The sequence below is a fragment of the Penicillium cinerascens genome (genome assembly GCF_028974065.1).
Source record: "Penicillium cinerascens strain IBT 15544 chromosome Unknown contig_5_segment0_segment0, whole genome shotgun sequence".
Lineage (NCBI taxonomy): Eukaryota > Fungi > Ascomycota > Eurotiomycetes > Eurotiales > Aspergillaceae > Penicillium > Penicillium cinerascens.
The window spans coordinates 2,720,376-2,746,236 of record NW_026695294.1 but is presented as its reverse complement, the minus strand read 5'-3'; the positions used below and the strand labels follow the sequence as shown (position 1 = coordinate 2,746,236).

Below are 25,861 nucleotides of genomic sequence, written 5' to 3'. Positions count from 1 at the left end.
CTTGAGATCCCCATTTTACAATCCAGGAACACTGGCTGATGGCAGGTCGTACGCGTTATCCGAACCTGGACCCTTGCGGATCGCCTGCCCTACCCCAGAATAATATAAGGATCCCCTTCACCCTGTATTTTCTCTCTATGATGCATCCATCAGGCTGACTTTCCTTAACGTTTCCTTTCCTTATCGAAAATACGAAAACACAATGTTTGGCTTTCGTCCACAGTACTGGTCGCTCATTACGCTGCTTCTCGCTCTTGTTCACCCCTCCGCATCTCACCCCATTCGCACACCCAAATGGATTAAAAGGGATCAATTCGCGGACCCGGAATCTCGGGGAGTATGGAAGGTTTTTGAGAAAACCGGATACAAATATGGGGTTGAGCTACCACAGGCCAAGTCTATGGAGGTTGGTGTTCTTCATGTTTATGCCCTTGTATCAGCAATTGACGATCTATAGATATCCTCTATCACACAAAATGACGACAGCTCAATTGAGAAAGGTCCTCCCGGACTCCACTATAAACACGACCTGTCTTATGGAAAATCAACCGTATCAGTCTTGGTACCCGTTGCACCGGACTCGTTACCGCCACCACCACAGGCTGAACATCACCGCCATGATGCACAAGGTAAACCTCAGGAGCCATCCTTCGAGGTGAAAACCTATGCCGATCACTATGGAGAAATCTTGGGCCACCCGCAATCCTACAGGGGGAAGCGGACGGGGGAAACCGTAACTTTCTCGTCCGCAAAGTTCAAACTAGCATCCGGCCATTCTATCTCGTTCTTCTCTTACCGGATCCCACTTCCTTTCTTGAAATTTGCACCGGCCAATTTCCCGCAATACCCACTTCCTGGAATATTTACGACGGTCATGGTCCTCCTTGCAATGGTGTGGATCGCGATTTTCATGATCGGACTGGTCGAGCTTGGCAACTATCTATGGAAACGAAGGGCCGCGAGACAAGCTGAAAGGGAGGGAAATAGGAGCGAGGGGCTTTCCGAAGAGTCTGAAGAATTGATCAAAGCACCAATGCACGTTATGGTAGCTGCAAGAGTCGAGACGGATTGCCGGGATGAAGTGGCTACTTTGTTGTCGAGTGGATCCGAGTCGGACTCCGGATCGGATTCGGAGAGGGATGACTATCGGTTTTGAACAACCCTTTATATAATGAGCTGTGTCTACCATGTGTATAGAGCTCTGTACATGTATACGAAGATTGGATGGAAGTGTTCAAGGACATTGGCCTTTCGATTCTCATGTAGATCTAATGTACAAAACCATATTCCTTTCATTTCATCATGGACATGAACCAAATAGACACGCTCGCTTGCTCAAATGATTTTAATTTTGGCCTTACCGTAGCCCTTTTTTAAGCACGCTGCTCATCCAGAGCCTGGAACGGATGCTGGTTGTCGACCTTGCTCTGGCGAGGACCACCGGCATCAGGGCCGCTCTCGGCAGTCGTACGCTGGAACTTGTTGATAGCAGCACGAGCAGGGTCCTGGTCAGAGCCAATTTCAGAGTTGAAGCTAGCGTTGTTCTTGTCGTCGGCCTCGAAGCCACCCTCGTGGATGTTGCGGCCAGCAGGCTTGGAGTGCTGATAGCCGGGGGTGATGTCATTGACGTAGGAGGGGGCCTGGCCACCGTTGAACTGGCTGCGGCCGCTGCCACTGGCAGACGAGTACTCGCCAGCGTTCATGCCCATCTCCTTCTTCGCAGCGGTTGGGCCGCCGACGTAGCCACTGTGATGAGCACCGGGGAAGTTACCCTGTCCGCCAAGGGCCTCGGGGTACTTCTCCTGTCGCTGGCGGTCCTCACGGAGGCCACCTACGGGAGCGGGAGGGAGCTCGGTTGCGGCAGATGTATCGGTGTTGTTCAAAGTAGACTTGTTGCCGGAAACGCCCATGGGCTCGGCACCGCGGTTCTCGGAGAAACCACCGCCTTGCTTGATGGACTGGGCGGCGAGAGAGTCGCTAGCGACGGGGCCAGAAGGCTCCTCGATGGGCTGCTGGGAGGCAAGAGGGTCATTGGTGACCTTGGTGCTGCGGTTACCGTGAGGAAGAGGAGTGCCCTGAAGATCCATGGTGATTGTTTTGTATATAGTTTGGAAAAATTGGGAGAGTTTTGGTATGAAGGGCTGGTGATATTTTGTGATTGAAGAAAGATTGCTTGAATAATTGAACGAGACACGAAGCGGCGAGCAAGCTATATAGGATCCAGATAGGCGAAGTATGAAACACCACTGCAAACGATCGTGGTATCAAGAGGAGGGATATCAAGGCAGGTGATGTCACACTTACGAAGGTTCCGACGCGGTCCAACCAAAGGGATAACAAGATGGCTCAAGCAGTCACGTCAATCACCCTGTGCATTTTGGATATTCGGTGGCGGAATGGAGCCGTCGAAACAAGGGAAGGTGGAGTATCCCTGCTTGTTAGCCTTGAACCCTGTGTTTCTGGCAGAAGCCGTGGTCGTCAGAGAGGGTCCAGTCTCCACATCTCTATCTCACCGCGGATAACTGAGTTCGTCGGTTCCCCAGCGTTTTCCGGCAAATGTTGGCAGGATGGTAATAGTTTAGATAGCTTGGTTGGTGATGTCACACTTACGAAAGTCCGCTACAAACGGTATGATCTTTTCTCTAGATTGACTCTTTCCATCCTTACTATGGGAAATAACTAGAACCATTTTTCTCTGCTCTTCTGATTTATCACGTTCTTTTTTCAGTGAAACGCTCGGAATTGAGCCATTGTAGAGGTGGTTGTAACTGGCGTTCGCAGAGCAGACCGGTCGACGCATCCAGACCGCGGTCGTATTTCCACCAATCAGAGCATGGGGATCGATCAATTTGCCCGCAACAAATTTTTGAGCACGCGACAGCTACTGATCTACATCTATTGGTTTCACTTTTTGAGTCGTAAAATCTCGAACGATCCAAATCGATCAAAAGCATAAATTTTGTTGTGAATCACTCATTCGCTCATAGCTCCGTAAAAATGACTATCATACAAGATGGATCCAGCCCATTGAAATGCATTTATCGAGAAGTGGCATCGGAAGGAAGATGGTCGAGGCCTTCCTTGCCCTGGCGGCCAACGTTGCCGTGAGGAGCAGTAGGCACATGAAGCTCCTTGCCATCGACGCGCGCACTGCTAGACGCAGTCGCAGGGCCGCGCAGAGCGCTGTCGCCATCGCCAGAGATGGGCTCCTCCAAACGGCCGGAGCCGACGTTGACGGTGCGCTGGTCCGCTGAGTTCCAGTCACTGGCGACTGGGGGCTTGTCAGGCAAAGGAAGGTTGGCCTGGGTCTTCTCAATCTGTTCGCCTTTGTTGGTGCCCTGGTCGATGATGGACTAAAAGACGAATTAGCGGGATTATTTTGGAGGAACTTGAGATAGCTCACCTTCATCTGGGACACATCGGAATCAGCAGGTACTTTACCACCGTGCTGGTGGGCAACGCGGGACTCCTCCTTGGCAAGGTCCTGACGGGTGGTGTGGATGTTGGGAGCAGACATGATGGTTTGATGTAAGGACGTTGGTATTGAGTGTGTGGGAAACAGAGTTGCAAAGTTGCGATTGGGGTTAAAAATATTAACTTTCGAAGTTTTCAAAGCGGCCTCCAAAGGATTCTTATACTCTTAGAGGCGGCATTGGCTTGTGACGTTTGTTCCAGAAGTCGGGAATGACGACATCGAAGCAACCCTGGCCATGAATTCAGTCTCCACCGCAACCAGAGAAGGGCTTACACACCATTTCATTTTGAACTATGGTGTCAGAGAGATATCTCCATCGTCCGTGCTCCAAGCTTGCAAATTTAACGTCATAGCGCACGCACCATACGACACCGGGTGGCGAGGCCTCATACAAGTGATGCCCTACTGGGTTAGATATTTCTTAGTATCGGGGTTATCGGGCCTCACGCCAGCCCATAGCCGGCTTCGTTCAATTATGTAGATCGAGGTTTTACCTTGCCAAATGTAGTTGTAAATCTACAGAGCTGGTGGGAGCTCTCTTTGTTTCTCTTTGATTACGAGACGACATCGTTGATATTTTTCAAGAAATCTTCCGAGGGATCTTTCTGAGTATCTTGCTGAGCAGATCTTTCTGGGTCTTTCCAGAATTACTTCAAGACCCGAATCGGAAGCTCGATGTCATAGCCCCGCCGCTATATTGGAGCATTTCAACCTGAATCCTGACGACTCCTGTTATACATAATCAACAGCTCTAATAAATCTGGGCTGGGTTATGGGGGAGTGGAGCACATGAGAGCAAGTTCCAAGATTGTTGTCAAGGCCCACACATTCAACCGGGAGGAAGACAACTCAACAACAAAAGTGAAGTGGGCGTCCGTTTATAGTTTATACCCAGGCATATGTACCTATCACCAACCCAGCCTCTATGATTTGGCAGCATAACCCTTATCGGAGAGTGAGGTTTCCTCGACTTCTACCAACTTCAATGTCACGTACAGGCTCTGCTTGAAACTCCGCGTACTTATCATGACCAATAGGCTAGACGGTACTATCATGCTGTCATGACCAGGCGTAGTTCTCAAAAAATGCTCTGCATTCCGATCTCCTTGCCCTGACTCGTGATCGGGTGGTTTCATTTACCTTTTGAGGTTCTTCAAATTTACATGTACCTGTACATCGCGGCCCATCCACGCACCCAATTCGAAACCCTTCTTTGTATTTTGTTTTACAAATTTCAAAAACGAATCGTGTCACCAGTATTAATATTCTTGGCCCTGAATGCTCGAAGCTCTGGTTCCTGTATAGTTCCCGCGGATGCGCGAAGGCGGTCTCAACCGGCAGAAATTCTTATCGCGGACAGGATTCTCGATGAACGTGAAATTATGACTGTGACGTTTGCGACTGACTACGTGAGGCAATATATTTTCCCTGTCTCCTTCTAGCGCTCGCAATATTCCAATATGCCCCGCGATCCGCTCGTTGGCCTTGTGGGCAAGGTCAGTCTCTTTTCATCCTCCCCTCCAACACCCCGCTGACCATGTGAGGGACGCAGCCTTCAAGTGGGAAATCCACGACATTGAACAGTTTGACCGATGCTTCCTCCAAAGTTGGTAAGTATTCCTGGATTCCCATGCTACTTCAATCGCTAACCTTGGGTCGTATACAGGCAACTTCCCGTACGTACAGCCGGCTGCTTCAGCATTCCCGCGTTATCGACGCGCTAACACAATCCACCAGCTTCACAACCATTGACCCCCAGCGAGCCATCGGATACCTTCAGATCGAATGCGCCTGCAAGCGACACAACGTTTCAGATCGGTGCCAGCCTAATTACGGTGGCTGTCATGAAGGGCGGCGCTCCGTGCCTATTGAACTGCTAGATGTGGCTGGACTGGTGCCGGGAGCACATCAAGGACGGGGACTCGGAAATAAGTTCTTGGATGATCTGCGGCATGCGGATGCCTTGATCCATGTGGTGGATGTGAGTGGGACCACCGATGCCGAAGGGAAGGCCACTCGCGGCTACGATCCTTCCGTGGATATTGAATGGCTGCGGTCGGAGATTGTGCGATGGGTGCTTGGAAACTTGATGGAGAAGTGGTACGTTGACGGCGAACAAAAGGATACGCAGTGGGAACAATGCTGATGTTTGATTTTAGGGGCTCCATTAAACGGAGACATATTGCGACGAGTGAGTGAACTGCCCTGATACTCAAGACACCGGCAATTAACGATATACAGAGGCAAACCCAGTCGACACACTACAGGGCCAGTTTTCAGGATATGGAAGTACGTCAACAATTGTTGCGCGGGTGCTGGACAGGCTCGCACTGAAAGAACCGCTTGAAGAATGGTCGGATGAGACCGTCAAGACCATGGTCGAGACCTTTATCGACGAAAAGTTTCCCACAGTGTTCGCATTGAACAAAATCGATCACCCAGATGCGGATAAAGTGCGTTTACCCCCTGGAGAGATGTCGTGGAGCCTGCTAACGCCAATCACAGAATATCAGTAAGATCGCCAAGATGCAAGATCCCCAAAGTGTCGTGCTTTGCTCGGCTATATCAGAGGTCTTCCTGCGCCGATTAGCCAAGCAGGAATATATCAAGTACGTTGAAGGCAGCGAGTTCGTGGATACTCGGGAGGATCTGATTGAAATGGGCGATCCAAACGGTGGAGGCCTTAAGGAGATGGACGAAAAGTTGAAAACGTAAGTGTGCCCGGTCCCGACATAAGGATCTATGGCTGACCGGAATCCAAACAGCCGTGTCGAGAACTTAAAAGACATGGTTTTGTATCGATTTGGATCCACCGGTGTGGTGCAGTGTCTTTCTCGAGCTGCAGAGCTTCTAGGTCTTGTTCCCGTCTTCCCAGTAAGGAATGTCGCGACGTTCAGCTCGGGCAATGGCACCGCCGTATTCCGCGATTGTGTTCTGGTCAAGAAGTGAGTGCTGCAAGAGAGATAATTGTAATTCTTAACTAACTTTACGCAGGAACAGCACCGTTGGTGACGTGGCTCGAAAGGTGATGGGCGACGTGCCTATCAACTATATTGAAGGCATCGGCGGCACTCGCGTGTCCGAGGAGGATATCGTCGCAGTTGGGAAACACGATGTAAGACTTTTCTACCACCCTCAAGGTTCTCTTGATTTCGAGACTAACACTCAATTGTAGATCCTTTCATTCAAGGTTGGCAGGTAAACCATAAGTCACACCTCATGTACAGTCTCGTGGAACGCCAATAGACATGCCCTGCAACGATGCCATCCATAACGCCCATTCTGTAGAATATAGCACCACCCGTATAGATAGATGATCGAGTAGACGTGATTTCGAAATTAACCACCCTTCTGCACGATAAAATCGGATCAGCAATCTGAACTCACAGCCAAAAGGGCACCTCTTACCTGTGCCCGTTCATCATTCATGCCAATAATCGGTTCCGGAGCAGCAGGATGCTCCTTCTTTGCCTTCTGGCCATGTTTGCGCCCACCTCTCTCCGTCGTGCCTTGCTGCTTGGTGTCGTCTGCGATACCTTCGTTCGCATCTCTTTCCTTCATACCCGACGCTGAGGCTGCCGAAGACGGATCTTCAGTGTCGCCCTTTTTAGCGCGCTTGGTACTGTGCTCTGTGGAGTCGGCTCCCTTCCATTCCTTTGAAACGTAATTTCGACTCAGGCAACGGGTTATTGGCGTTGCGGATATGCGAGTGCGCATAGCCGACCGAGCCGGCTGGAAGAGTAGCATGTCTTGTAGTTTCAACGCGGACGTTAAAAATGCGATGGTAATGGCTTTATGGATTTTAAAAACAGTAATTGGCATGTAAAATATTTATAAGCTAAGTTACATGGTTCTTTCATGTTATTTTGCCTGGAATTTTGCAGGTCGAGGGCTACGTTATGACGTCTTTATGCTGCAATCCGGGCCTTGAGCTACCCTGGAACTCTTATCGATAAATCAAGTATACACCAAACCTTTTATGGATTATCGGGGATTTAGCAAAGAAAAATCTTATTTGTATGCCCGTCTACCTGTTTTCATTCGCAGATAATTACGGGAAAGGGTACTGCCAGAGTGTTGACAGGTTGGATCATACAAAAGATAGCGGTTGTATAGCGTCGTTAACGATATTTATTATCCATAATAATAGCTACAGCGTATATACAAGAAGTCAGAAAAGAATATAGTACAGCGACCCCGACCACCGTGTCATAATACAAATCGATCCTTTACTCCGCGTTGGAGTCCGGAATTGTAGGCACATTCTCCCCTGCTCCAGTCGCCATATCAGCGACATGAGCCGAGGAACCCTGCGCTTGTCCCTTGTCAAACGAACCACGAATGACATTAGGATCGGCAGGGAACTGGAACTTGGAACTCTTCCAGGGCTTAACCTTCAAGAGATACATGGTATCAATCTCTTCCAGTGTTCGGCCCTGGCCCTCGATAACCGTGAAGTAGACCAGGCCCGCAGCCAGGAAAAGACATCCGGCAAAGACGTATCCGAACTGGAAGTCAATAGCACTGACAATGAAGGGAGTGAAGAAGGCCAGAAGGAAGTTCCACAGCCAGTTGGATGCAGTGGCGAGGGACATGCCGCGGGCACGGTACTGCGAGGGGAACAGCTCAGCGATAATGGTCCATACCATTGGGCCCCATGTACTAGCAAAGCCGAGGATAAACAGACAGGCAAAGACCACCATCGCTACACCAGCACTCTTTGTCTGCTCGGGGTGGTCACGGTTCAAAGAGAAGTGGCCCACCGAGGCGAAGACTATGAAGCAGACAAACATCCACAGAGCACCGGCGATGAGAGACCGGCGACGGCCGTAGTGCTCGATCAGGTAGAGTCCTAAGAAGGTAGTGCCAAAGTTGACGCCGCCCAAAATCATCTGCGTGACATAGCTGTTCTGGATGCCGGCACCCTTGAAAACGACCGTTCCGTAGTAGAAGAAGTAGTTGGCACCTGTCAGCTGCTGCAGAGCTTGGAGGGAAACACCGACCAGGACTCGTTTCCACATTGTCGGTGCCTTGAAGAACTTCACCCAGCCGACCTTGCCATTGCGAACTTCTTCCTCGTACTTTTCCTTGATCTCTTCAAATTCGATTTTCAGGGCACGGTGGTTCCGAGGAACTCCGTAGATCTTGGCGAGGTTGGTCACGGCAGCGTCCACTTTATTGTGACGGTAGTCATATCGAGGACTTTCAGGGAAGAAAACCATGCCAACACCGAGGATAATGGCCCAGAGGTAGGTAATTCCCATGGGGATGCGCCACGATCCGGTATCAGTGCGGGCCTCGGTTCCGAAGTTGATGCAGTTGGCAACGAGGATTCCGAGAGTGATGAAAAGCTGGTACGTGCTGGTGGTATATCAATACCTTTATTCAGAGCAAGGGTAGGGGGGAACATACCTAATCAACGAACCTCGAATGTGTCTTGGTCCTGACTCGGCCTGGTACATTGGCACCAGCAGGGACAGCGCCCCAACGCCAAGGCCCGCGGTCCAGCGGCCCAGTGCCACTTGATACCATTTGGGGACAGGGGAGGAAATCTGAACGGTGACGCCGGCACAAAGGATCACACACCAGCCACTGATAGACCATTTCCGTCCCACGCGATCAGCGATTGGGGCTGCGACCAAGGCTCCGATCAGAGTACCGATGGATAACTATTCAATCCCATATTAGAAATGCAGTGATGCACAAAGAGGCCATCGCTTACCAGACCAACGATAAGACCCGAGCGCACATTGCTGAATTGGTAGGTCCCATCAGAGCTCGGCTCACCATAGCGCCGAATGAAATTCTTCATATCCAAAAAACCGGAGATCTGACCCGTATCATAACCGAAAAGGAAGCCGCCCATGGACACGAAAATGCCCATGATGAACGAGCGAATGGTGAAGAGCGGGATAGGAGTGTCCACGAAATCGCCATGTCCTTTCTCACGATCGGTAGTAGATACCGATTCTCTAGGTGCCTCGCTGGTGGTGTACACATCTTGCGGTTTCTTCTGGAACACTTTCTTGAACATGATGCCGGTTGTGACAAATCCAATTGTCTAGTATTTTCTGACCTGCTTATATTCTAGCCAGTCTTTCCTCGAGCGTAAATGGGCCCGGGACCAGCCATTTATAAATCGCCTCATATTCCAGGGTCTTGATTTAACAATGGATCGGACGAGAGCGCGTGGTCTTGTGTGGAGTAAAACATCAGTCCAAAAGAAAACATGATGACTCGTCGATTCGTGAAGCGAGGTGAGGCCCGTGGCGGGAGACGGTCATGTCCGTGTGCAAGCCAGAATCCGGGGAAATGGGGAACTGGCTTTGCAAGTATTACTGGCTCATCCGTGGATTGCCGGTCTGTTTCGAGAACCCAGACCGCAGCGCCAAGAGAACTCGGTGGTGCAGAACCATTTGCCTCATGATGGAGTTGTGGGGGACGAATCATAATGTTCAGAGATGTCCGCATTTGGGAGACAGCTCGTGGAAACTCCGTATACGAGGAATCCCAAGTGATGAAATAGGTGGCAGCCACCAGAAAGGCTGTGACTGCGCCTCCCGGCCAACATTGGCCAACATTCCCTGGACTGCTCAGTCGTACGTTGCGGATCCGAAGCCTTTCCCGCATCATGGCTGGTTTGGAGATATTCTCCCGATCCGGCCGTATTGGGGCCGATCGATTCGGCAGGCCGAGAATGAACTCAATAGAGGCAGTGTTCCTGCGAATTGCTAAAAAGGATCTAAACTGGACAGAATATCCATATACAAAGACAAACTTATATTCAATTAACGAGGTTTATATAACCAACCCAGACAGAACCAACGGAATGAACGCCTCCCAAGGTACCCAGGTATCATCTTATTCACAAAAACCAACAAGATCCATCACTTGAAAATATTGACACCGCAGAAAACAAGTCATCAGACGGCCAGCCGTCGGTCCCAGCCGTTCGCGAGGGCAAAATCACCGTTCTCCTCCTCGGGCGGCATCGTAATTGCGTGGAACGGGTCGATAAAGTTCATGTCGTCCGGACGGACAGAGAGATCGGTGAATGGATGCACATTATCCTCGACACTGCTCTCGCCGGAGTAGCTGAGGACACTTTGTGTCGTTGCCTCCTGCTTCGGGGCAAATTCCCCACTGCTCGCAGACCACGCCTCGGGGGATAGATCATGCATATCACCGGGAGGTGGAACCACGAGCGAAGTATCACCGAGCTGCTTGTGGTCGCGGTTGTACTCGGCAGTGATGGAGGCAAATGGACCAGGGTCCTCGCCGCACTCCTTCCCGCCGTAGATGCCGGTGAATATGTTCGAATAGCCTCGGTCCATATCGCTTAGGACGTATTCCCAGTCGGCCATTGTGATGGCCCCGGTGTTGGCATCCGATGGAGTCGAGGTGGACATGGCTCGTGGGTAATCGTATCCCATGGACGAAGAAATGAGACGGGAGTCTGAACCAAGATCCAATGACGAAGTTCCTCGATCGGCGGGGTATTGGTGAGCCGAGAGTTGGTCGGGGTGCGATGGAGGAAGGCTCGCCCAGCTCGGGGAGCGAAGTGACTGAGGACCAAAGGGGGGTGTGCCACCGGAAATGGTGTTCCGGCGCGAAGGTGACGAAGCTTCCTGCGGCGGCTCGTTCCGATGAGCACCAGTGAGACGAGACTTCAAAGACTGCAGATGCTTCTTGGGAGACGATTTAGGCTTGTGTGCTGGAGCCATCATTTCTTGCGACTCGACGCCTGTAGTCACTTCGCCCTTCACACCGTTCAGTGGAACCAGGGCACTTGCCAGGATTACAAATTCAGCGGCTACCGCGGAGGAGGCTTGCCCAAGTTGCTTCCTAACAGCAGCAAGAAGCTTCTGGCTCTCCTTGGCTAGCTTGCTGTCACGCTTCAGACCCAATGTTTGCCACAAAAGGCCAAGACCAGAGAAAAAGACCAACTCCCTTCGGTTGATACTGAAGGAGAGACACAGTCGCCGTTCATCGAGTAGCTCCAAAATCTGAACGATGTGCTTTGAGGAGTCAGACAGTGCGAGAACCGATGTGGAGCGCAGACTTTCTTCAGCGAAGCACACGGCGGGGCGATGAATCAGAGATCGAATGAAGTAATAAACAAGAGACAAAAGAGGCGACCGGCTGCTCGTAACATTTGTACTGGGCTTATCCTGAGAAAATTCGAGATGAAGGTGGGGAGGTAGTGTCGAAAGCCAGTCATCTAGCTGCCCTGCCACCAAGTGCATCTTGGAGACATGAATGTCGTAGGTTGGCTTTGAAGGGAACAAGTCCTCCAAGACCTTGCTCAGAATCCTCGAAACCGAGAAGAGAGCAAGAGCACTTGAAACGCGAGTTGATTCACCAGGGAGAGTGGGCAGGAATCCGGTCTCGGTAACATTCTCGTCATCCACATCAACGGGATACCCTGTCTGAATATCATCCTCGCGCAGAAGAACAGGCATGCCGGTCAAGGCAGAAGAGAATCGGTCCAAGACATATTGACACCAGAAGACCTTCTTGCGAGTTTCTCCCTCCAAGGGATTGAATGAAGAATCCTCTTGGTTCTGGTGAAGGTCCAACTGATGGCAAATATCCACAGCAAGGGCGCGGTAGCGAAGCAAACTGTTGTAATCGGCTTTGGTCATGCAGTAGATCTGGGCCAAGACAAAGCATTGCAAACTACCGAGAGAGGTTTCGCCCATGAATGAATCGAGAGAAGCTGTCCAGTTCTCCTCAAAGAAGGCGGGGTCCTGGTGGGTCCTCGACTGGGAAGAGTCAGCATCATCAGTTTTATGGGGTCGTATGTGACACTCACGATTGACGATAGAGCTGCAATTCCAAAAATCAGGTTCAGCTGCGTCATGGCATGAGCATCATCTTTCAAAGAATCGGGATTATTCAAATATTGTTCGTAAGCTTTCAGGATAGTCGGACGATGCACCACGGGGTACAATGGTGCCCACTCTTGAAAAAATATATTAATGAGCTGATCGGACACCAGGCGTGGCGGTGTCTTCACGGTTTGGTTGGGGGATCCGCGGGCCACCGGGGCAGGCAATCTGGTCAGTGCTTTAGTGGGGATTTTCGACACTGATTTCCCCTGGCTGACAAGCTTGTCGGTGAAAACATCTGGTTGTGTAAGCTACTCCGAGATTCTCAACAAAAAAAAACAGACTCGACATACCGGCAAAGCCTTGGGTGCTCGAAAATGCGGTATAGGGGTTGTCGGATGATTTTTGGGAGAGGACGCGATCGCTCAACATGAACTACCCTGTCTCCCGCATCCGAACCGATAGATTTAGTCGTTCCAGATGAAGGCGCTGATGGAGATTGTGAAGACGCAGTTCTTTGGGGCGGAGAAAAAGAATGTATCCGCGAGAGCACGTCAATCTTCTCATCCTTCTCGTCCAGCAGATCCTTCAGGTCTCTGACCTCTGTCTCCAGAGATCGCACTCGTTCCTCCAAAGACTCGGTATAACCACGGGGGAAAGCACGGCGGCTCAGCTTATCACTCGTTTTGCACTCGAAACCAACGTTGGCGCACTGGGTACAGCATGGTCGGACGCCATCGCAACGGATCTTTTTGCTTCTGCAACGATCACAGGCCTGGGCGATCCGGCTTTGAGTGCCGGTGCCACCGACCTTGATCACTTTCATGGGCAAGATACCGGGCATTTCGGCAAGGCAGACGGGCACATCGGCCGCCGCGATCGAAATTTCTGTGTTCGTTCGGGGGTCGAGTCGACGACAACGGGGTATTGATATTTCTCGCAAGGCGAAATAGATTCGTTTCAAAGTCACGATGTGGAATAGAGCAGGACAAAAGTGAGAAGCAAGAGGGGGAAAGATGCGCCGCTGAGTCAGGCGTGTGGGGTTGCTGACATGCCGCTCGGCCAATTATTGTCGCAATAAAAGTACCGTCCGAGCCCAAAGGTTAAAGGTGATCTCCCCTTTTTTTTCCCGGTGTACTGACGATGATGTAGCTCTTTTGCCGCGCGAGATCTTGATTCGTCTGACCGCTGTCATGGTTCTACAAAACCTGTCGCCTGGGTTTCTACATTCTCTACTGCTAACTATAGCATAACAGTACCGAGGATTCTTCCGAAAGTCCCCGGACTCCACACTCCCACAAGGCTTGGCTGTATCGATGGCGTACTGGGATGATGAACATGGGGTACACGGGCTATTAGCGAATAATGAAGCGGCCAAACTCGTAAACTCTGTTTCTGGAAAGGACGGTTCTCCACGGCCGTTTCGGCAGTTAACCCCGCCACTCCCCCCCGGATGCCCGGGATTTGAAGTCATACACCAGCGCCACGGTTATCAGAAAACTGTCGCCTGATCGACCTCGAGAAATCCTGGTTGAATGAATCTGTGGATGTAGTCTGTCAAAAAGACTCAAGAAGGAAACAGCCTCAAGACAGCTGTGCGACTGGGGACCCCCGTATCTGGAATTCCCCGTCTCACGAGCCGTTCTCCCGTGTCGTCGCGTCCGGGGCTTCGATATTCGGCGCCCGAGTTCCCTTGCTGTGTAGTACCGACTGCGTTGTCGAGCTACGGGTGACGGTTCTGTTAACGCAGGGGTCCCTACCTCCTCGGGAGGGAAACCGGTACATGGGACACCAACAACAGCAACTGGATTACTGAGCGATTACTCCGTACTGAGCGCGCAGATGAAATCCGCAGTCCATCAGGGGTGGCAAGGAGCTCCGAACCAGCGAGTTTTGGCCGAAGGAATCGCGAAGGTGGTGAACCATGGACGCACGATGGTCCACTAAACCCACCTCCGACGCAGCCGGGGACCCCGTACTCCAACTGGTCCCCGATCGACGGGTCTCTACGGGTCCTCCTCAGGGTATATTCGGAAGAGTTCTCTATATTGTATTTCATCTATACGAAAATATCGAGGAAAGTGCCGTATCCCCAAACCCAAAAATACTTGTACCATCCCAAAAATGATCCGGATCTTCAAGAGGATCATTGCTCTCGATTTGCGGTGTCGAAACCCCGCAAGTAGTGGAGTTGACTGGAGACCGGACCCCAGAGACTGAAGCCGATCGGCCTAGCTCTGCAGATCTCAGCCGGTGCCCCTGTTTTGGGTTCGATGAATGAGTTCATAGCTAACGTCATAGTGTTCACGATCCCCCTCCCTGATCTCCCCATGATTGGCATCACGCATTATCTGCAACTCTCGCCACGGAAACTAGAATCGACGGTGTCACTTCTCCGCATCAAGTTGATCCGCCGTTATAGACTACGGGGGTGGGTATGTAACTTTATTGAGAGATCTCGCGGGGTCTGCTCGCATGATAATTTCTTATTGGGCTAGCGCTGCATGCGACCATTCCTTCATAACTATGTCATGAGAAATCTTCGACTTCTTCTGATTGAGACTGCTGGGCCAGATACGCAGTAACGGTTTCGGATGCGATCAATTCGTTTCTCTGGAGCCGTATCAGCAAATCATGTGGATCATCCTTTTGTTTAGTATATTGATGAGAGACCAGTAGAAACTCACCTGCTTCATGAGGTCATTAACCGCCCTATCCAGCAGCTCCGCTTCAAGCTTCCGCAGTCGAGATACCAAGGCAAATATCTCAGGCCTGAACAGCTTATTGAAGAGCGTCTCGTTCTCGCGAAGGTTGTTCAGGACCTCATGTGTCTCCTGAAGAAGCGAGAGCTGCGTCTCTAGCCGTTTAGATACTAGAATGACTGCGCGAAGCTGGAAGATTTCCCATGCCTGATCGGCCGCGAGGAGATCTCGAAGCTGTGTTGGCGACTGTATGTGTTCGCCCTTCCAAAAAGTCTCTAGCTCTCTCGTTCCCTCCGTGGTCTGTGTGACCCCGATTTGAAGACCATCTTCCTCGTTCACACATGCCCACCAGACAAGTGGGCTATCCCATGTCGTCTGCTGTGATTTTTGAGAGGTGTCCTGAACCATAGAAACTCGAATTCCAGGGGTTTCCCGGCAGATCATGTTCTTTGCAATAGCAAGCGGATCATCATCCGGCATCGTCATATCTAAGAACACCTGCTTCGCCTGGGTTCTGTCGCTCTCGAGGAATCCATACGAGAAGATCATTTCTGATGCGGGTTTTTCATCGCCGTATCTGACAGGTTGGGGTTAGCTCATCGAGAAATGGCCATGATAATCCAGAGAAGACTCACGAGATAGTCACCTCCTCTCCAGACTGTAGGCTCTTGCCCCAGCGCAGCTGCAGAATCGCATTCCCATCCGAGTCTGCGTCGTATAATGCCTTCACTCCGTTCCCAGAGACGTGGTTGGCCATGTCGATACCTGGCACCATGGCATGTCCACTACCGGGCAAATCCACCATGCGCGACCGGTACGCAGCATCAACGTACGTCAAATCATCGAAGGTCAGCTTGCCGTTATTTTCATCCCACCAGCACAGCTGACACCAGGCTATATGCTCCGTAGAGTGCCTGAGGTGCTCAAATTCCCGTTCAAGGGAGCTTTCCTTTGCCGCCACTGCTTCTCCGAGCGAGGTTCCCCTCAGCAGCTCTTGCTCCTCAGCAGAGTAAAATGTCGGCAGAGGGAAAGATGGTGGGAAGAACTTGATATACTCTGTCCAAGGATTTGACACGCCTATGGATTTTGGCATTTCCGGGCTCGAATGTGTCAATTGGACCAGAAGGAATATCATGATCGCGCCCCTCGCGGTCTTACGTAGATCAGCAAAATATAAATGAATGTCTTTGAGGGGTTTGATCATACCCTCCCGAAGTCACCGACAGCTTCTAATACCTCCCGAAGATCTTGATCGGACTTGGAGTAGTCATGCACGGTCTCCAATGACAGTACCAGGTCCGCAGGGACCCGAAGGAGAACTTCTGGTGAGGCATCACTATCACTGCTGGACTTGTTTTCTGTGGCCACAAGCGCATTGCCCTTGTCTGCCCCACTCTCACTAGAACCGAGTCGCTGGAAAGCAACGCCGTTGGTATCGATTCCGTTAAGCCTGAGCCAGGCCGGAAGCGAGCCGAGCGGGAGATATTCCCGCTTCATTGTATTTGCTGCTCAGCTTGCGATGTATAGTATAACTGATAAGAGTTTTATGACTCGTTCAGTCTCATCGGTCCAGGTTATTGTTCAAGTCGGTATGCCAAGGCTGGTCGCGACCTGACGAACAAGGTGCTTAGTAACGAAATTAAGGCAACGAGGCAGGCGGGCGCCGTAATAATTCTGCCCAAGGCGGTGGCGGATTTGAACTATATAGGAATGGGAAGGGAGGGGAAGAGGCAGACGTCCTGCTGATGGTGATACAGAGAATATTTTAGAAGATTAAAATTAAAGGCGTGAGGTGGCTTCGAACCCGAGGCCTGTGCTGCACGTATTGGGGCGTAGGCTCGTCGACTTTTTTCCTTGTCCATTTACATATCACTGTGGGGTCGGGAATTGATTCACGTTTCCGGGTACATTTGTAATGTTATATAAGATTAAAAAAATAAGTGAACCTGGTGTGCCAGATCCGTGAGAACCCATCCTTACCACTTACCCGGTCACAATCCATGGTAGAGGCAGCGAAGTAAAGTAGACTTCTTCGAGAATGCATCCCAGTCGCCAGAGGAATAGTACCTAAACGCGTCGAGAGTGTGGCAAGCACTGCCTCAAGAGCGGAGGCTTTACATGGCACCGAGGTCAAGGGAGTCAAGGAATTCTCGCTCTCCCATGAGGGTTATACCGCTAGACCACAGAGGCTGGGTTGGTACTTTCTCTCACTTATGCTAAAATATAAACGAGCTCTCACTCCAATTTGGGTTTCGGGCTATTGACATCCTCCAGGGCAATTGTATGGCCCTTAATATTAGCCCCAAATCACGCGTCTTCTATTCATGTTCTCTACAAAGTCACGGAACCGCAGCGCCATCTAGAAGTATACCGAGAAATACACACTGGAGCTGAATCCCCGTAAGAGCCGCAGATGATATTGGTTGATTCTCTTGTTCAAGTTCCTTCTCGTGTAGCTCTAGGTACGACTCCTTATTGCCCACATACAGCCCTGATCAATACGCCATCCAAGTATTGAGTCATCTCGTCTATATATTCAAACTCGCCAACCCAGCCAATATACTGATCCGGTCGAATAATCAGGACCCCGCCGCGCGTGCGATCTACACCCCATTTCTCATAGCCTTTCCCATTACAGTCTCGATCCCATATGCATGCATCATCACACCAGATCTTGCCATAATCCCACCCCATAGTGGGGTCCAACTTACGCAGGATCTCCGGGAAGTCGAAGAACTCCGTTTCATTCCAAGGTGCGCTGTGGATCGTCACCACTTCGATCAGGCTCTTGAAGCGCCCCGGGATTGCAGCATAACGGTTCAAAGGTGAAACCTTTTCTTTGAGTTGACCAGACAAAAATTGACTTAGAGTCTCAACCCGCTGCTTCTGTGTTGCATCACGTACGTCTCCAGCGAGTATAACTAGTCGGAATCGTCCATCGCTTTCGAAAGTTCTTGTTGTCCATTGTGTGTTTCCATCCGCCTGTTTACGCAACTTCACTGGCGGAAATCGCTCACCCGGAACCAACCCATAACCTAGGATGGGATCTTGGTCGTTATCAAGCTTGCAGACCAACGGACTAGCGCCATAGAAAGCCTTCAAGCCATCCGCAAAATCTTCAAACGACTCAACAACCTTGACCATGCTCTCCGTCTTACCAGGGCCTCCCTCTGGCGGCCTGTTTTCCGTGAAAAGTCCCGACCAGTGGCGATCAAAATCAAGCAGCATCTCAGCCAAGATTTGGCGTTCAGTGTTATAAGTGCTGAGAATAGCAGGGTTGGCCACCCCCGCTACGACCAGGGCAACTTTCCAACCGATATTGAAGCCATCCTGCATGCTCATGTTCATACCCAATCCTACTTTGGGGGAATGCGTGTGCACTGCATCACCGGCCAGGAACACACGATCATCTTTCGTGAATGTTGGCGCGATCCGCTGTCCGATCTGATATGCAGTCCACCAGTCACAGATTTTGTAATCGAATGTGTATGGTTTGAGGATGGCTTGGACTCGCTCTTTGATCATTTCTGGTGTGATTGAGGAACGGTTGAAACGGATATTGGCGTTTGAGGCGGCGTCAACAACTTGCACTGGGACGTAAAGACGTACCAGCTGTCTCTCACGGGGAATGACGAGAATTGTGCCTGCTGCGTTGGTTACAGTTCCCAGGCGACGGATGTCCGCTGATGAATATCAAGTTAGTTTGACGTCTATGAAGCCCATTCCTAAACTTACGGAAGTCCGTGACTGGGATTACGTCGATCACACCCCTGGCAGATGTTAGCTCTAGTTTCTTCACAAAAGCACGCTGCACACTGACCAAATATGATCTGTACTTGATCCCTCTAACGGAATGCCAACCTGCTTCCGGGTCCAGCTGTGTGCACCGTCGCAGCCAATAAGGTACTTTGTTTTGACGGTCTCGGTCTTCGTTTGCTGACTCCTGCTCTTTTGAATCAAGTCATCCCAATCATCTGGAAGTATGTTGCTACGATCAAGGCCGCTGGGTACAGACTGCGGGCTTTCTCCACCAGAACCGCCAGGTGAATTGACCTCATTCTCACCGAGGGTTCGCAACTTGACAGTGATCGGGTAGGCAATAGGGTCATCATTAAGAGTCTCATCGTACTCGAAAGTCTCCGCAATGACACCCCGTTCAACCTCGAGGTCGGAATGCTCCTTAATACTATCGATAAGGAACCGTTCAATCCGTCCTTGGCTCAGAAGCATGTTGTGGAATGGAGACTCGTTGACCTTGGAGCTGCAGAAAGGGCCCTGACGAAACAATTTCCCGTCTGGACTAGGCACCTGTTCCCCTCAGCCTTCATCAGTTGATGTTTCAAATACTGGGGGCAAACTATACCCAAAAGTTAGCTTCAACAGCCACATGGCCTTCATGCTGCACACGGTGTTGAAAGCCAATGCTGTCGAATATTTCCAGAGTTCGGATCCGCAATCCGTCCGCTTGGCCAGTGAACACCTTGGTGCTGTTTTTGTCGATTATTCGAGCTCGCACACCGCAACGAGCCATCCAGTAGGCTGCCATCAAGCCGGAGGGCCCGGCGCCAATGATAAGCCTGGCGAATTAGAACGTGGTCTGTAACAAGGGACATTTAATGATATCTCACACGTCGGTATGCGATTCTGATGAATGATTGTCTTCGGCCATGGTGACTATGATACTTCTAGATACAAGGGTGATTCACAAGTATATTCCAAGCATCGGTAGTCAGGATAGTACAGGACGTTGCTGCTGGATGTTAAAGCAACATCCTTATATATTCCGAGCATTCTCCTCGCTCGATATTCCCTGGTCTTTCGTTGTTGGACAGTAGCTACGTGGTAGGGTTCGTGCATGACACGTCTGCAAGCTGACTCCGTCAATTTCTCTTCCAAGCTGCCATAGCTAAATTAATTTCAAGGGTATCTCGTATAGAGGTGTCGGATGATCTCCGTGTGGGTATGCCCTGCAAGTGGAGGATGTTTCCGAATGAGGTACTTTCAAAGCCCGTCCCTGCTCTTCGCTGTTTTAAAGACCTCCGATCTGAGGACCCGATTTTCCAAGAAAGCGGCGTCCGTTTGCCGTCCGAATTAGTCTGTTTGGTCTTGATATAATTCCTGGCTGCGGACTACGAGACATTTAACCGTGGCTTCGGTCTTCGGGTTTCCGGCAATTGGCACTGACCGCGACTGTTGCTGCTTTATCCACCTTCGATGAAAGCGGCTCGCAATCGTCTCGTCATCTCATCTAAAAAACCATCCTAGGAAGATCCTCGAGTCTCGTGCAGAAAGCAAGGGTCTCCGTTACTCGAAAAAGCTGGCAGCAAATACCCGCTGAGTCAAAAGCTGACGAGGATGGTGAAGCGGTAGCACAGCTTCCATACAAACCACGCCTCGAATTGATATTCGGTCTACATTATACAGCCCTAAATCTGCCCGGAGGACTCCCACCCGTGGAGATGAGTAAGCGCGGCTACGCTGTTTCTGGCACACCGGGTTCCCCAACGCGCCAAGACGTCCTCAGAGCGTCCAGGAGACTTTTTCCCATCATGCAGCCGAGCCCACGCGGGATCGGATTGGCCTAATTAGGGAAACCGATAGGCGAACACCCTGTGTTCTTTATGCTACTTAGAATAGGCTGTTGGGTAGACAAACCGATACATAGAGCGGCAATGGATGGGTCGGTTAATTCGGTGGCCCGGCCGGAGCAGCGTCCTCCGACCGGGCTCCCGGTGAAGACGCTGTGGACATAGTGGACATGGGCGAAACGGTTGGGAGCCTGGCACTGTTACGAAAACTCCCATTCCACGGGAGCAGAAGACATAGGAGCGGTAAAATACCCCTAAACGGAGCAGATTGAATCCGACGACCACCACTTGGCTCGTACCGTCGACTGCCCTGCGCTGAGTCAGCCACTGCAGAAGCTGTAAATGTGATGCGACGGCGCCCTTTGCGTGCAGTAGCTTTGGACAAGTAGGAAATAGAACAACAGAGTGCCATTGACCATGGCCGAAGGTCCGGGTGCTTACATAGAGGAAGGGGAGCAGAGGGGGAAAGTGCCGGCTGCAGCGGACCGCCCCACCACAGACATCATACCCCACCAACAAATACGTTCCCCTCCTCTCCTCTCTCTTCTTCTCATCTTCCACATATTTTGAAAGTTCGTGTCCTATTCCATTCTTACCTGTTTATCTAGCTAACTCAAGCTAGAATCTGCCATTATGGGTTACACTGATCTGGACCAGTTGGCGATCAACACCATCCGTGTTCTCGCGGTACGTCCTCTCACCGCGTCGCGAAGGTTTCTCATGTGCAATTGGAGGGGATTCATCTCCCATTTGCAGATGAAACCGGCAGCGTCGCGAAGCTACAGCTAAACACGAGCTTGCTGACAATTTATTCCAGGTTGATGCCACCTCCAAGGCTAACTCGGGCCACCCGGGTGCCCCCATGGGCATGGCCCCCGTGGCCCACGTTCTGTTCAACAAGTTCATGAACTTCAACCCCCAGAACCCCGACTGGATCAACCGTGATCGTTTTGTTCTCTCGTATGTGTTTTGCCCGATGCCCATATCCGTGGGGCAGCCTCAATCCTGGCTTCCGGAAGAAATCTCCACTGCAAGAATACCCGCCCTGACTATCGGATAGGAACGGCCACGGCTGCATGCTGCAGTACGCCCTGCTGCACCTGTTCGGCTACAAGGTCACCATGGATGACCTGAAGAACTTCCGTGTAAGTGTTTTTGGCCCAATGCAACACAAGAGAACCCCGCGCTGATTCCTCCGTAGCAAATCGACAGCATCACTCCCGGCCACCCCGAGGCTCACGACACTCCCGGTATCGAGGTCACCACTGGTCCTCTTGGCCAGGGTTTCTCAAACGCCGTCGGTCTGGCCATTGCCCAGGCTCACACCGCTGGTGTCTTCAACAAGCCCGGCTTTGACCTCATCAACAACTACACCTACACCTTCTTCGGTGATGGCTGCGCCATGGAGGGTATCGCCTCCGAGGCTGCTTCCATGGCTGGTCACTTGCAGCTGGGCAACCTCATTGCCATCTATGATGACAACCACATCTCCATTGGTAAGAGATCAACCCGACCCCTCCCGCCAAGAGGCACGTTGACCAACTAACGCTATTCCCAAGACGGTGACACCAAGTGCGCCTTTACTGAGGATGTCATGAAGCGCTTCGAGGCCTACGGCTGGCACACTGAGTGGGTCAAGGACGGTGATAACGACCTTGCCGGCATTGAGGCGGCTATCCGCAGGTGCCAGCAGGTCACCGACAAGCCCTCCGTCATCAAGCTGACCACCACCATTGGTTTCGGTTCCAAGCTTGCCGGCACTGGCGGTGTTCACGGCAACCCCCTCAAGGTCGATGATGCCGAGCAAGTCAAGACCCGGTTCGGTTTCGACCCCAAGCAGAGCTTCGTTGTTCCCCAGCAGGTCTACGACATGTACCACTCCCACGCCGCCGAGGGTGCCTCCAAGGAGCAGGAGTGGATCCAGCTCTTCCAGAAGTACCAGCAGGCTCACCCCACCGAGGGTGCCGACCTGGCCCGCCGTCTCTCCGGCAAGCTGCCCGAGGGCTGGGAGAAGAGCCTCCCCACCTACAAGTCCACCGACGCTGCCGTCGCTTCCCGCAAGCTGTCGGAGGCCGTCCTGGAGAAGATCCACGATGTCATCCCCGAACTTCTGTCCGGCTCTGCTGACCTGACTGGCTCCAACAACACTCGCTGGAAGAACGCCGTCGACTTCCAGCCCCCTCAGCTCGGTATCGGTGAGTGGTCTGGCCGCTACCTCCGCTACGGTGTGCGTGAGCACGCCATGGCTGCCGTCATGAACGGTCTGGCCGCATACGGCACCGTCATCCCCGCCGGTGGTACTTTCCTGAACTTCGTCTCGTACGCTGCCGGTGCCCTCCGCCTGTCGGCCCTGTCCCGCGTCCGTGTTATCCACGTCGCTACCCACGACTCCATCGGTCTGGGTGAGGACGGTCCTACTCACCAGCCTATCGAGACTCTTGCTCACTTCCGTGCCCTGCCCAACTGCATGGTCTGGCGCCCCGCTGACGGCAACGAGACCAGCGCTGCCTATTACTCGGCCATCACTTCCAAGCACACCCCCAGTGTTCTGGCTTTGACCCGTCAGAACCTGCCCCAGCTTGAGGAGTCCACCATTGAGCGTGCCCTCAAGGGCGGTTACGTCGCCGTCGACACCCCCAACGCCGCCGTCACCATCGTCTCCACCGGTTCCGAGGTCAGCATCTGTATTGAGGCTGCCGCGTACCTGCAGAAGGAGCACGGCGTTGCCGCCCGTGTCGTCTCTATTCCCTGCTTCGAAGTCTTCGATGTTCAAGACAAGGCCTACCGCCTTTCTGTTCTTCCTGACGGTATTCCCGTCCTGTCCGTCGAGGCCCTCAGCACCATGGGTTGGGAGCGCTACTCTCACGAGCAGTTCGGTCTCAACCGCTTCGGTGCCTCCGGCCCCTACAAGGAGGTGTACGCCGTAAGTTATTTGTGGTCTCTTCATCTTGCATTCGGGTTACTAACGACCAGTAGAAATTCGAGTTCACCCCCGAGGGCATCAGCAAGCGCGCCATTGCCACCATCGACTTCTACAAGGGCCACACCGTCCGCTCGCCCGTCAACCGTGCTTTCCAGCAGATCCTGTAAAGCACGGCTTAATGCTTCAAGAAAATGTTACGATTTATTAGTTAAGGAGCGACAGCCCTTAAACCCAATATTTAAGAATGCAATAGAGCGTCTGTCGATTTCCACCTATATCCTAGTAGCATCATCTTGAACGAGAGTATTCAAAGTAATTAAACAAGGATCATTACGCACTCCAACACTGTTTCTGCATCTCAATAACACCCCTCAGCATCACCTCTTTCCTCAAACGTGTTTCTTCCGACGTATTCGGCCCATACGCTTCCTCCGTTTGACGAACAACCACCTCCCTCCACTTTTCCTTCTCATCGTCACCCTGTCCTCCTGTCTGAATATCAACTCGCCCCAATTGCCCCCAGACGTCCTTCACCGTTGGCGCCAACTTGTCCAAAAATCCGCCAATTCCACCCTCCCCACCACCAGCATGATAACTTTCAAAGACACCACTGCCAGCCCACCGCGGCCCCAAACTAGCCGTCACAATGGAATCCAGATCCCGCGCCGACACAACCCCTTCACCAACGAGGTAACAAGCTTCCCGTAGAAGCGCAAAAGCAAGCCTATTCCCCACGAACCCGGGAACCTCTTTATGCAGGATAATTGGACGATAGTGTTGAACACGGTCCTGAGAATTCCGAGAACCAGGGAGATGAGAAGGACCAGGGACATCCTCAAAATAGGTTTTCACAAACTCAACACGCTCAGGTTTCGTCTGGGGTCCCGGCACAATCTCTACGAGCGGCATCAAGTGCGGCGGGTTGAACGGATGCGCAACGACCAAACGCTCCGCAACATGGTCATCGCACTCCGCCGCCTGCTTCGAGGCTGCAATGCCCGACGAGCTACTCCAGAGATGAGCCTCGCGATCCGCAAAACGAACCACTTCTTTCCAAAGAGCTTGCTTCGAGTCCAGTTTCTCGGGCGTCTGTTCTTGGATGATAGTCGCAGACTGCACGGCATCCTGGAGGGAGGGTGCTAGTGTCAGGCGAGATGATGCGATCAGGTCATTGATAACATTTTGCGACACCTCGCGGCTGGTTGACAAGGTCGAGTCTAGAAATGCGGGGAGCTGGGCGCGGACGAGAGACTCGTAGTCGGGGCGCGGGTCGTACACTGTGACTTTCGTGTCTGGGCGGCGGAGGTGTAGAGCTAACATGGACAGGCCGATTGTGCCTGCGCCCACGAGGGCGATATGATGAGTGTATTCAGTCATTGCTGTGGTTGGGTGTTGTATAGGAGAGGAGTGCTTCTATCTCGGGTGGGGTGCGGGGATAATACTGTGTCTTTGCACCTCGGGCCTCGCAGTCCGAATTCAACGTAATATGCTTCTCCGATTACTTGTTTGCACCGTCTTAGACGAAAGACCCACTGTGGATATCCAATTTGAGAAGATTATTCTTCCCCTCGTAGAATTGATGGAATAGCGATCGCTCCTTTCTGGCGTGAATAAATGGCTGATACAAAGTGATACATAAAGTCAAATCTTTAGAGTTTTCCGTAACACCGCGGCTAAGTGATTTACATCGAGCGATCGTCCTCTTTAATTTCCCAGACTAGACTACCACAAACCTCACCGCTGGCATCGCAGAAAGTGGATGCTTTCACCCACATCGCTTACGGCTGGAGTAGTGATGAAGTCATAGTGGTTTGAGCATTGAGCCTACCTGACAATAGAAATTAAAATATAGAGTCAATGCCAAGTAAAACAGGAGCTATTAAAGTGACAAAGCTCGAATTTAACGAAATTGACGAAGACAATTGAACACCTTGACTTCCTTAGTTCTTATAAAGGCTCGATGACTGCAAAAAGGTCCTGCATAATCCATTTTGAGTCTCTCCTAATGCGTATCCATAGCTCCTAAGGTCTAAACATCACGGGCCTTTTAAGGGAGCTTAATAGTTATAGGTGTGGGTTACTAAAGAATATACCGCTTAGTAACTCTTGGCTAAGCAGTGATAACTAGAAATGATTGACAGGATACTTCTGGATTTGGAGAATTTTTAAAACGAAACCCCACCCGCAGTTCTCCTTGGAACCTACGTGGAAGTCACGGTCACATAAACCATCAACCGCCTGTGCCTCATAGTGGATAAGCTCTGTTAAACCTGAATATATAAAACCTAGAAGAAAGATATGGGAACCTGCTAACGAAATCAAATCCCTACATTTAAAAATGT

At 51.5% G+C, this 25,861-nt stretch overlaps 11 protein-coding genes across 11 annotated transcripts; 3 read left to right on the top strand and 8 right to left on the bottom strand.

Moving 5' to 3' along the window:
• Nucleotides 1-202: 202 nt before the first annotated feature.
• Nucleotides 203-1,156, top strand: N7498_005510 (uncharacterized protein; the record flags this gene model as incomplete). Its single annotated transcript, XM_058452572.1, has 2 exons — nucleotides 203-406; nucleotides 458-1,156. The coding sequence occupies 2 exons, from the start codon at nucleotides 203-205 to the stop codon at nucleotides 1,154-1,156; spliced, it is 903 nt and encodes a 300-aa protein (XP_058309110.1).
• A 217-nt stretch (nucleotides 1,157-1,373) lies between these two features.
• On the bottom strand, nucleotides 1,374-2,087 carry N7498_005509 (uncharacterized protein; the record flags this gene model as incomplete). Its single annotated transcript, XM_058452571.1, has 1 exon — nucleotides 1,374-2,087. The coding sequence occupies one exon, from the start codon at nucleotides 2,085-2,087 to the stop codon at nucleotides 1,374-1,376; it is 714 nt and encodes a 237-aa protein (XP_058309109.1).
• A 951-nt stretch (nucleotides 2,088-3,038) lies between these two features.
• N7498_005508 (uncharacterized protein) lies at nucleotides 3,039-3,517 on the bottom strand (the record flags this gene model as incomplete). Its single annotated transcript, XM_058452570.1, has 2 exons — nucleotides 3,039-3,353; nucleotides 3,404-3,517. 2 exons carry the CDS (start codon nucleotides 3,515-3,517, stop codon nucleotides 3,039-3,041), a joined length of 429 nt encoding a protein of 142 aa, XP_058309108.1.
• A 1,418-nt stretch (nucleotides 3,518-4,935) lies between these two features.
• On the top strand, nucleotides 4,936-6,677 carry N7498_005507 (Ygr210 GTPase family protein; the record flags this gene model as incomplete). The annotated part of the gene is made up of 10 exons (XM_058452569.1): nucleotides 4,936-4,971; nucleotides 5,028-5,085; nucleotides 5,142-5,151; nucleotides 5,213-5,575; nucleotides 5,635-5,666; nucleotides 5,717-5,928; nucleotides 5,981-6,186; nucleotides 6,241-6,420; nucleotides 6,470-6,590; nucleotides 6,651-6,677. 10 exons carry the CDS (start codon nucleotides 4,936-4,938, stop codon nucleotides 6,675-6,677), a joined length of 1,245 nt encoding a protein of 414 aa, XP_058309107.1.
• Nucleotides 6,678-6,814: 137 nt separating this feature from the next.
• Nucleotides 6,815-7,222, bottom strand: N7498_005506 (uncharacterized protein; the record flags this gene model as incomplete). Its single annotated transcript, XM_058452568.1, has 2 exons — nucleotides 6,815-6,826; nucleotides 6,884-7,222. The coding sequence occupies 2 exons, from the start codon at nucleotides 7,220-7,222 to the stop codon at nucleotides 6,815-6,817; spliced, it is 351 nt and encodes a 116-aa protein (XP_058309106.1).
• Nucleotides 7,223-7,704: 482 nt separating this feature from the next.
• On the bottom strand, nucleotides 7,705-9,509 carry N7498_005505 (sugar porter family MFS transporter; the record flags this gene model as incomplete). The annotated part of the gene is made up of 3 exons (XM_058452567.1): nucleotides 7,705-8,836; nucleotides 8,888-9,144; nucleotides 9,198-9,509. 3 exons carry the CDS (start codon nucleotides 9,507-9,509, stop codon nucleotides 7,705-7,707), a joined length of 1,701 nt encoding a protein of 566 aa, XP_058309105.1.
• An 889-nt stretch (nucleotides 9,510-10,398) lies between these two features.
• Nucleotides 10,399-13,192, bottom strand: facB (C6 transcription factor FacB/Cat8; the record flags this gene model as incomplete). The annotated part of the gene is made up of 3 exons (XM_058452566.1): nucleotides 10,399-12,240; nucleotides 12,291-12,617; nucleotides 12,656-13,192. Coding segments are annotated over 3 exons (2,706 nt in total), but the record flags the coding sequence as incomplete, so codon positions are not given.
• Nucleotides 13,193-14,835: 1,643 nt separating this feature from the next.
• N7498_005503 (SET domain-containing protein) lies at nucleotides 14,836-16,505 on the bottom strand (the record flags this gene model as incomplete). The annotated part of the gene is made up of 4 exons (XM_058452565.1): nucleotides 14,836-14,919; nucleotides 14,994-15,585; nucleotides 15,644-16,161; nucleotides 16,215-16,505. 4 exons carry the CDS (start codon nucleotides 16,503-16,505, stop codon nucleotides 14,836-14,838), a joined length of 1,485 nt encoding a protein of 494 aa, XP_058309103.1.
• Nucleotides 16,506-17,480: 975 nt separating this feature from the next.
• Nucleotides 17,481-19,677, bottom strand: N7498_005502 (putative phenol 2-monooxygenase; the record flags this gene model as incomplete). Its single annotated transcript, XM_058452564.1, has 5 exons — nucleotides 17,481-18,691; nucleotides 18,744-18,778; nucleotides 18,829-19,316; nucleotides 19,372-19,585; nucleotides 19,637-19,677. 5 exons carry the CDS (start codon nucleotides 19,675-19,677, stop codon nucleotides 17,481-17,483), a joined length of 1,989 nt encoding a protein of 662 aa, XP_058309102.1.
• Nucleotides 19,678-21,229: 1,552 nt separating this feature from the next.
• Nucleotides 21,230-23,686, top strand: tktA (transketolase tktA; the record flags this gene model as incomplete). Its single annotated transcript, XM_058452563.1, has 6 exons — nucleotides 21,230-21,283; nucleotides 21,414-21,556; nucleotides 21,657-21,741; nucleotides 21,798-22,092; nucleotides 22,156-23,519; nucleotides 23,573-23,686. 6 exons carry the CDS (start codon nucleotides 21,230-21,232, stop codon nucleotides 23,684-23,686), a joined length of 2,055 nt encoding a protein of 684 aa, XP_058309101.1.
• A 163-nt stretch (nucleotides 23,687-23,849) lies between these two features.
• On the bottom strand, nucleotides 23,850-24,896 carry N7498_005500 (uncharacterized protein; the record flags this gene model as incomplete). The annotated part of the gene is made up of 1 exon (XM_058452562.1): nucleotides 23,850-24,896. One exon carries the CDS (start codon nucleotides 24,894-24,896, stop codon nucleotides 23,850-23,852), a length of 1,047 nt encoding a protein of 348 aa, XP_058309100.1.
• Between the last annotated feature and the right edge of the window lie 965 nt (nucleotides 24,897-25,861).